The 10,221-nt window shown below is 42.4% G+C and overlaps 1 protein-coding gene across 1 annotated transcript; it reads right to left on the reverse strand.

Moving 5' to 3' along the window:
* Window positions 1-362: 362 nt before the first annotated feature.
* LOC143123852 (interferon-induced protein with tetratricopeptide repeats 2-like) lies at window positions 363-3,796 on the reverse strand. The gene is made up of 3 exons (XM_076285134.1): window positions 3,729-3,796; window positions 2,670-2,733; window positions 363-2,131 (listed from the first exon to the last, which is right to left on the reverse strand). Exons 2-3 carry the CDS (start codon window positions 2,672-2,674, stop codon window positions 790-792), a joined length of 1,347 nt encoding a protein of 448 aa, XP_076141249.1. The 5' UTR covers window positions 2,675-2,733; window positions 3,729-3,796; the 3' UTR covers window positions 363-789.
* Between the last annotated feature and the right edge of the window lie 6,425 nt (window positions 3,797-10,221).

Raw genomic sequence — 10,221 nt, forward strand, 5'->3', positions numbered from 1 at the left:
CGGAGGGCAGGTACAGTATAGACTGATGCACCCAGACAATATTGTGTGTGTCTGTCCTAATTTTGAAGCAGTGTTTTTACAGTAAAATATAGGCTGCATCAGGACAATAAGTGGAACTGGACGGGCCCTAATAACCTAATGACATCTTAGGCAATGTCATGTATGAAAACTAGTATTGCCAGGCAGTACTGGCAATACTGGTGATGGTGGCCATGTCCTGTAGCTGCACAAATTTGGGTGTTATTCAGAGTGTCGCTTGCTGTGGAGTGCTTTTTTTTGCTCTGTGTATGCATGTATGTGATTACACAGAAAATAGCCTAGGCCTCAAATGGTTATTAACAAACATTTTATTTAAACCCATCTGAAAACAGTGAAAATATGCCATAAAATCAATTTCCTCATTCTATTCTATTTAAACGTTCAATAGAAGCAAAGTGATAAACAATAATTAACACACACATAAATAAACAATACATCTCCATATGTTCTATTCATAAGTGAAAAGGCCAACTGCAGAACTGCCAAATGGGATGGGAAGCAAGTTCACTTAAAAAAACAAAACACAACACAGTTGAACAGATGCATGATGAGATAAAACAGCCTGAAGATACAGTTACCTGAACTAGGTAGCAAACTGAAAAAATACATCAAAGGAACAGGAATGTTCAGCAGTTTCTAATTTCACACTTCCACATGAAACACATTACACAATGACATTAATTTCTGGTTTGATGTTTTATTCCATTTCAAATGGATTAAATTGATCAAAACGTGTACACCATGTGATGATCACTTCTTCAGAAACAATTGTCCGATATGCCTGCAACCAACACAAAACTGGTGCAGGTCAAGCAGAAAGGCACAGATTTCATTACATCTGTCATGCCTCCCATACCTGACAATTGACACAAGTCTTTGAATGCACTTATTTTTGTCGTCAGAGACAGCTGGGACTTTCGCAGCTCTTATGTACATGTCTATTGCCTCAGAGGTCATTTGTCTCTCCCAGTTTAGATAGTCACCATATTGCAAGTACAGGAGTTGCTTCTCTGCATCACTAAGGTGATTTTGACCTAAAAGGTTTATGTAAATATTATTTGCAGCATCAATATCATCTACTTTCACATGCATTGCTGCAAGACTGCAACGCCCCTTGACAGAATGCTGTGTGTTCACATCCTTATAAAGGGCGATGGCCCTTGTGGCCAGATCTTTTCGCTTGTCAGATTCCTCCTTCAAGGAAAAGACCTTCCGCTTCAAGCTGTTTGCAAGGGCCTTCTTTGCTCGGGTTGAATGTGGAAATAAATCCAACATTGTCTTTGCAACATCTAAGGCTTTGTCATTTTCTTTGAAGTGATACATAAGTAGATATAGGATGTTGTCGAGACCATCAAGACATCCAGAGGCAATGAGTTCACCTGCTAGTTTGTTTGCCTCTTCCTGAGCTCCCTCTTTGTCCCCACTATTGGGAAATGATTGAATCATTAACAATGCTGCTACACATATGTCATTTTCATTCTTCTCTTTTGCAACCCTAAGCTTTTCTACAATTTCCCTTTTCAACTCTGGGGTGACTTCTGATTCTGTGTAACCCTTTTCCATGGCAAGAGCAAGGCCTTTGTGAAAAAGTGCTTTCTGGGGATTTCCTTCTAAGGCCATTTTGAAGCACTCTATTGCTTGTTGTTTTTGGCTTCTCTGAAACTTCAACAGACTCCAACCTTTTTGTCCACTTAACTCTGAGTGCATTTGGGAACCAGATGGGGCAGGAAAAGCCTCCTGAAGTCGAACTACTTCATCCAGATAAGCTTGGCTCTCTGTCAGCTCATCCCTAAAGTAATGCACCCAGGCGAGGTTTGCCTGGTTGACCAGCAGGAGACAGTCTTTCTCTTCACCCCCCTGCTCTATGATCATTTTCTCTGCTTCTTCCAGACATGTCAAGGCTTCGTCCCTGGAGCCCTGAGCATGAAGGACGTACCCAAGGAGGTTCTTCAACTGGCACATCCAGGTGCATCCAGTCTGAAGGCGATCCTTGAGATCTTGGTGGAGGTTCTCAAGTGTAGATGGGCTCGAGTCTAACTGCCAGTTGAAATGGCACTCTATGTTTTTCAAATTATCTTGCAGATCAAAGTCACTGAGGAAATAAAAAGAAGTTCCTCCTAAATAAGTGTTGATTACTCATGTTATCTTATTATGATATTATTTGGAACTAATGAAGGCTTTTAAGCATATTATCTTTTCATATCAATATGTTTTGACATGATTTGATATTATGAACGTTTTTCTTACATTTTCAGATTGCCTGTGGGTAACAGTTCTGTTAATCTATCCTTCACATGACCATATGTGCTATTAAAATATATTTGAAAATTATACCAAAACCAAAAAGGTGCGTATAAAACACCTGAAACATGCAATCCTGCTCACTGTTGCATTAGGTGGGGATCACATTAGCCAACGGCAAGCGGCATGTTTCCTATTGTTCTCTATGGTTCAGCAGTGTAACGGTGGCAATGCTGGCGTAACGCTAGCGTTGAACAAGCTGAGCGTTGACCTTGGCTCAACTTTCAAAGCACAACGCGAGCGTCTTCAATTGCCGCTGGCTGATGTGATCCCCGCCTTGATCTTTAGTCCAGTGGCAAAGCATTATATACAAAAATCATAGAACTTACGTCATGCTGGCAAAGGTAGGAGAGTTTCTGTCCGTGGTGGTTCTGCTGATGTCTCTTTGTAACTCTATAGGTGTACACAATATGAGCCCTTTATAAAGTAGGGTGTTTTTTCATTGTAAGGGCCACACCTCTAATAGGAAATCAGAACTTATGCCACGGTGACGAAGATAGGATGGTGCTGGGTCATGTGAAGGCATTAATACATAAGGTATTTTATCATTCTAAGGGCATCAACCGTAAAAGGAAATCATAATGGATTAAAGTAATAGGACACCATGCAAATAGAATGTTTACATTATGCAGCCTGACAAATCACTGAATCTGAAATGAAGCTGGTTTCTTGCCATTCAAGTATCCACCTCATGACTCAGAACAGAAACTAAACATGCCTACCACCTGGCATAACCAGGTTGAATACTTGGGAAGTAAGTTACATGCATGGGCGGATTATTATTATTATTATTATTATTATTATTGTTTTAAAATCAATAAGCGATTATATCTAGTCCGAAAAGTGATTTTCACATTTTCTTCTAATTTTTTGACAATTATTTCCACTTTTTGCACACAAAACCCCAGATAATGTAGAAAGGTTGTTGGTTCTAAAACAATATCCAGTTTTCAAACTTTGAGTGTCTGAAAAGTTTAAAAACACCTCCTCCTTTGTTGCTTATGTCAAAAACGATTGCTTAACCTTTGCTTTTCTTGATGCTTTCCTTGACCTGCCATGTCATTCTATTGTCTACCTTAAGAGAAATTTGTCTTGGAAATAATATATAATAGTACAGGCAACACAGTACACCACTAGGTGTCATAGACATGGGTAGTTGAGTAGCAGTCGGCAAAATTACCAAACAAAATAATACGTTTATAAGGTACAAACAAACAGACAAAACACAGATATATGTTACAAACAAACAGACAGACAAACCACGGATGGTCCTCTCACAGCCTGAAGTAATACAAAAAACAAATAACTCAAGGGAAAACATTGGTCAGACACTAAACCATGTGCATTTGCTCTCTTTAAAAGCAACGGGTTATCCACAGCCAACAGACCTGGTGTGCGAGAGAAGCAATGAAGTCTTGAAGAATTAAGAATAAAGCCATGTTCTTCCAACAACAACAACCACAAGCACCCATGCGCCAAACAATTCAAATGACCGGCAGCGTTCTCCAAGAGAGGAAGCTATGATCACCACCCACAGGTGTGCACCAGCACTGCAGGTCAGCCTTTCCACATACACCCCTGGCTTTAAAGTTCACCGTCCTGGTAGCATACCTATCTACTGTCAAGGCCTAAAGGGGACGGGGAAAACATTTACTTCTGCTACACTGGCAGAGAATTCATGTGAAACAGACTGTGGGAGGTGGAAGGGGTTTGAATGCTGTACAGCAGTATTATGAGTGGAATGTCGGAGGGATAGAACCGGATCAGGGTTCAGACCCAACTCCTCCAGAGGCCGCACAATTGAAAAAATAGTCACCTGCTGCTATGCTTGGGGCCAGCTCTGGTTCTTCCAAAGTGTCTGTGCTAAATAATGCCATTGTGGGGAGGCTGGCGCTGTTTGTGGGGGGTTGGACATCTTCTGGTACGCCCTCCAAATGAGCCTGGGACAGTTGGTCAAGGCTAAAGATAACACCATCCTGGTCACTGTGATGCTAAGCACTAGTCCTGGTGTGGTCTATGGCTACCCTCAACGGGTTTCCAACTGCAGGGTTACCGAGGCCTAGAGCTTAGATCGGGCCCAAAAAATCAAGCCCGACCCTACCCGAGCCCGTGCACATTGTGCCCGAGCCCTACCCGGCCCGACACATTAACTGTAATTATGAGCCCGAGCCCGATTTAAACCCGACATTTTTTAAATACGTGGGCCATTATAACTGACGTTCTCAACTACAATTCCGAGCTGTTTGAGCTACAGAAATCCGTTTAGAATTATATTAATGAATAATGCAACGGAGGATGAAGAATGTAGGCTAAACTATGTTTGTTTATTCAGAATGGAATGGATTGCAAATTAATCCGAATGAAGAAACGTAAGCCACTTACAACGTAAAATGATGTCCCTGCAGCAAAACGCAACGCATTTCTCTGTGAGGGCTTGCCTCGCGCTCAGGTGTATGGAGAAGTGACAAAAGAGGACATTGAAGGTTGGCTATCATTATTTCTGCCATGGCAAGCCTGCTTCATGTTCATCTTAAAGTCTTTTTGCTGTCATAGGTGAACATCGTGCGCACTTAATGCACGCAACAAAGCATACCTGACAAATGCATACCTCCGACTTTTCTCCAAACTTGCTCGAAGTTATTTCTCCTGTTTTCATTTTTTTTCTTTACATCTTCAAGCTTGACGTTGCACTTAAGCTACACAATACAGCACAGCAGGCCCGGTGTGATGTGTGCGAGTGGAGAAGCTGCGCATGACACGGGTTGCGCAGATGACATTACAATTGACATTTTGTAACTCTGAGCCTAACTTGTATAACTTTGTATACACTTGTTACTTAGGCCTACTTTGATAAATATAAAATATTTCTGAGTCTGACTATGGCATAGCTTTAGCTCCCCACCCAAGTAGGCTAATGATTAGGAAAGCTCGGAGTGACGCATGGTCTTAAAGGAACACGCCACCCAAAATCAGTAGTAATATATCTTCTTACCTTAACTTTCACGAGTTGAGTCATACCTCTCCCGCGCCGGTAGGTGCACTCAAACGCTCTGTCGCGAGGCTCGAATGTGTTAGCATGTTGCTATGCTAGCGGGCTCTGCCGTGGCCGTAGAGAGAGGAACATAGCAGTATTCAAACACCTCCACGTTTTCCCTACTTAAATACACTTGCACGAGTAGTTGATACAAATGTGTACGTCACACAACATGAAATGTGGCGATTTTCCAAGCAAATAAACAGGAGAACTACAATGTGTGGCGCAATAGCACTTGGGAGTACTTCGACCTAGCGTGGTAATATTATTAACACCTAATTGTAGATCCTATCCACCACAGAGTTTAGAATCCATGCTGGATCGACCCTCAGCCTCTCCCTCCCCTCTGAGCGAGAGAGGCACACACACTAGAGATGCGCTGATGGGCTATTATTTCAACCATAACTGCATAGCAAAACTTATCATCCATCAGCCATCCATCAGCACCAAAGTTTGTTGACCAATTTTCAAAACTGCACCCGCCCACCATCCGCTGGTTGTTTTAATGTAGGCTATATGGGTGATGCAGCGCTGCTGACGTGAGGCTAGAAAGCCCTTGCCTGTTCTAGAAAGACTGATCTAATGCAGCAAATATATTAAAAGGCAAAAGTCGTACATTGGCTAGGCCTATCCCCAGAATATCAGCAGCAAACTCAGTCTCTGTCGCGCAAAACAGTCTCCAAATAAAACGCACATCGGCCTGTTGCCTATTCTGCCAGCTTGTGACAATATATCCTCCAAAATGCTTGATTGCATTGCATTCTCCACATTTTTAGCTAAATTTTCATGTACCACATCAGCATTTTTGTTCAGTGAATCTTTTGTAAGGTAAGAACATATATTACTACTGATTTTGGGTGGCGTGTTCCTTTAAGGGGGCCCTCCTCCCCATTAGGCCTGATCTTATAGTGTGTGCCAATTCCATCCAGACACTACACAATTTCTTAGGGGAGACCGGGGACAGTTGGCACTTTTTGCATTTGGCTCTGTTACTCAGAGACGGTTTGGATTAGACAAACCAATTTTTATACAATACACTTACATATGTCTGTTAATAGTCTAAACCATTTAAAGATAATTACAGAATCTACATTTTTCACAATTTGCATTTGAATGTAAGGAGTCAGATGTTGCAACTGACCCCGGGCCCGGGGACAGTTGCAACATTGTTTGGGGATGGTTGCAACATGTTAAAAATACAATATATTACAATATATGTCAGTGCAGCAAAATTATTATTTTTGTATGTAAATACAAGTTATGTAAGTTATAATAATATTACAGTGTTATTTATTCACCAGCTTTGATTAGATGACAATTATAGATTTGTCTAGATGAGTAGACCTTATGTGCAGATGTCAAATATTGAAATTGATATAAAATACAGTAGGACTTTAGTGACATAGGAAGAATGGAACAATTTGGGAGGCAATTCACTTTTATTTAGACTATTGTCATGTAAAACATGTTTTTAAAAATATATATTTTATATTATCATATTTATGCATTGTACGGGACCAGGGCTCTCAAGTTTTGAAGTTTGCAAGGAGTGAGACTTTGTTTCTGGGGGGGGGGGGGGCACAGTGCAATCGAAGTACATGAAAGTCCTATGTCTGCTTGAACTACTCGTGGCGCCACGCCCCCTCCCCCCCGATCAACAGACCCACCCTCCCCATGTCCCATCAACCCAGCTTCATGAGAGAGCACAAATTCCATTATTTCAAACACACTGTTTTATTTATTCTAGAACCCTATAGTAAATAATAACTAGATGTACCGCAGAGCGGTACAAAATATGACCGCCGCCCAGTCCAGCACATTTTTTCCACAAAAAGAAATCACGCTGAAAGGCCTATATGATTCTAACTGTCTCACTAAATTGCATTATCCACACTCAATTCTCACTGGTATCTGCTAGACAACAAGTGCCAAAACATGATTAGTTCATAGATTTCACATGTAAAATTCATTTTATACAACCCCACCTCCATCTTGCCTGTTCATAATTATGAGAAATTCTTGATTGTTTGTGTTATGTTTATGTTATGTGTGTGGGTGTGTGTGTGTGTGTGTGTGTGTGTGTGTGTGTGCGTGCCTGCGTATGTGCCTGTGCATGGAAGCGTACATATGTCTACTGTGTGAGTATGTGTCATACGCAGTGCCGGCCCAAGCCTTTTGGGGGCCCTAAGCAGAATTTGATTTGGGGGCCCCCTCCCACAACGCAGTCACCTGTGCTTGGCGATAATTGACAACTTCACACTATAATGTCATATTATAAATTAATACAGTGAGGTTATGTATTAATACAGCGACTGATTATGAACTACTGTCCCCCTGGACACAGATGCATAAGGACCCTCTCCCCCTACCCTGTTTGTGCAAATGTGGGTACAAACGGGTGTGTGTGTGTGTGTGGGGGGGGGGGGGGGGGGGGGGGTTAGATGTGATTTCCTGTATTCTGGTGCATTTTTGGGATGGTCAGCTGGAGAAGGGCAGTACCTAAATTTGTTCAGATTCATAGCCTTTTGCTTTTTGACTTATTGGTAGTGAATTCACACAACTACTTGGGGTTCAGGGTCCCTTGACCTCTTGGGCTCGGTAGGCTCATTCAGTAATCCATCCTTGCTCACATGCCAAAAATGTTTTGGGGCTCCAATCTAGACTTCTGGCCCCATGTGCTTGGTAAACCAATGTATTAATATAGTTGTTATTTACACCAACCCTGTCACCTTTTAATCTTAGAGGGTACTAAAATCACAGATTTATTTGAAACATTCATATTCAAAGTGAAGCACTAAGGGTGGTTTACTGAAGTTGAATTGACAAATAACAAAATACAACAGCAATTGTATTTGTTGTAAACAAGTACATCAGTTTAATGACTTGTTTTTCAACAGATTTGCTGAACAAATCCGCAAATGTGCATTAAATGAGCAATTTTCAACTACAAAATAAAAACAAAATAGACAAACATTAATAATCAAAAATAAAATGTCCCAAAAAATAGATAATTATTCCTACTTCGTTCCTGGTTTTTAGGCATCTGCAACTCTGCAGTGGACGAACCTGCAATGATTAAATAAATACATAAATAAATAAATAAAAAAACGATGTTAAATGTGTCGTGTCATATTAACAGGCTATGTAACCATTTGCCATCAAGAAAACCTCACCTTCTGGTAGGTAGAGTTAGGTAGAGGTAGAGATGTGCTCCAAAGGACTTCAACTTTGAGCGGCTTGTCATGTCACATATCAAATCCATTCTCCCCCCCACCCTGGACCCCTTCCAGTTTGCATACCGAGCCAAACGGTCTACAGAGGATGCAATCTGCTCTGCCCTCCACCCAGCCCTCACCCACCTGGAAAAAAGAGACTCATATGTGAGATTGCTGTTTATAGACTTCAGTTCTGCATTCAACACCATAATACCACAACAACTCATCTGCAAACTTGACAAACTGGGACTCAGTACCTACCTCTGCAACTGGCTACTGGACTTCCTCTGTCAGAGGCCTCAAGTAGTACGTGTTGGCAACAATACCTCAACCAGCATCACACTGAGCACAGGGGCCCCCCAAGGCTGCGTGCTCAGTCCGCTGCTCTTCACCCTGCTGACGCATGACTGCACTGCAACCTACAGCAACAATCACATAGTGAAATTTGCTGACGACACAACTCTGGTGGGTCTCATCACCAAGGGCGACGAGACTCAATACAGGTTGGAGGTCGACCTTCTGACCACGTGGTGCAGGGACAACAACCTCCTGCTGAACGTCAGCAAGACCAAGGAGATTGTTGTTGACTTCCGGAGAGGTCACACCCAACACCTGCCACTGACCATCGACGGTGCTGTGGTGGAGAGAGCGAGCAGCACCAAATTCCTGGGGGTGCACATCAGTGAAGACCTCTCCTGGACCACCAACACAGCATCACTGGCGAAGAGAGCTCAGCGCCGCCTGTACTTCCTGCGGAAACTCAGGCGAGCAAGTGCTCCACCAGCCATCATGACCACATTCTACCGAGGCACCATTGAGAGCATCCTCTCCAGCTGTATCGCTGTGTGGGGCGGAAGCTGCACTGAATACAACAGGAAAGCCCTGCAGCGCATAGTGAACACAGCTGGAAGGATTATTGGTGCTTCACTCCCCTCCCTGAAGGACATTTACACCACCCACCTCACCCGCAAGGCGACCAAAATTGTGAGTGATGCAAGTCACCCCGCTCACAATCTGTTTGATCTACTGCCCTCTGGGAAGAGGTACAGAAGCCTGCGCTCCCGCACTACCAGACTCACCAACAGCTTCATACACCAAGCTGTTAGGATGCTGAACTCTCTCCCTCCTCTCCCCCCTCCACCCTCAGCTACATAACATCCTGGACATTGGACCCACAATGGCCGCCTGCACCACTCCACTTGCACACTTGTACACTTTGCAACTTGTTGTTGTTGTCCTGAAAACACAACACTTCTGCTGCTCTTACATAACTTGCACCACTATGCCACTTTATTTCTTACTTAGGTCAAACAGAACTACCTCAGCCTCTTATTGGCCTGACTTTGCACTAGTATTTTATTTTATTGACTGTCTATGCACAATTTCAACCAAATTTTGCTGCTCTTATTTTTTCATTATATGTGCCCTCTTATTTACTTATTTACTTACTTTTTTGTTTACTTGAATGTTATGTTTGTCTGTGGACTTAAAATTGGTAAAATATGTCTTGTCTCCACCGTGGGATAGTGAGAAACGTAATTTCGATCTCTTTGTATGTCTGGAACATGTGAAGAAATTGACAATAAAGCTGACTTTGACTTTGACTTTGAACAGTGTCTCTGAAAAAAAATG

The sequence above is a fragment of the Alosa pseudoharengus genome, unplaced genomic scaffold, assembly GCF_046254945.1.
Source record: "Alosa pseudoharengus isolate Yale_2024_CS ecotype anadromous, Long Island Sound unplaced genomic scaffold, YU_APseudo_1.1 YU_APseudo_1.1_scf_15, whole genome shotgun sequence".
In the NCBI taxonomy this organism is placed as follows: domain Eukaryota; kingdom Metazoa; phylum Chordata; class Actinopteri; order Clupeiformes; family Clupeidae; genus Alosa; species Alosa pseudoharengus.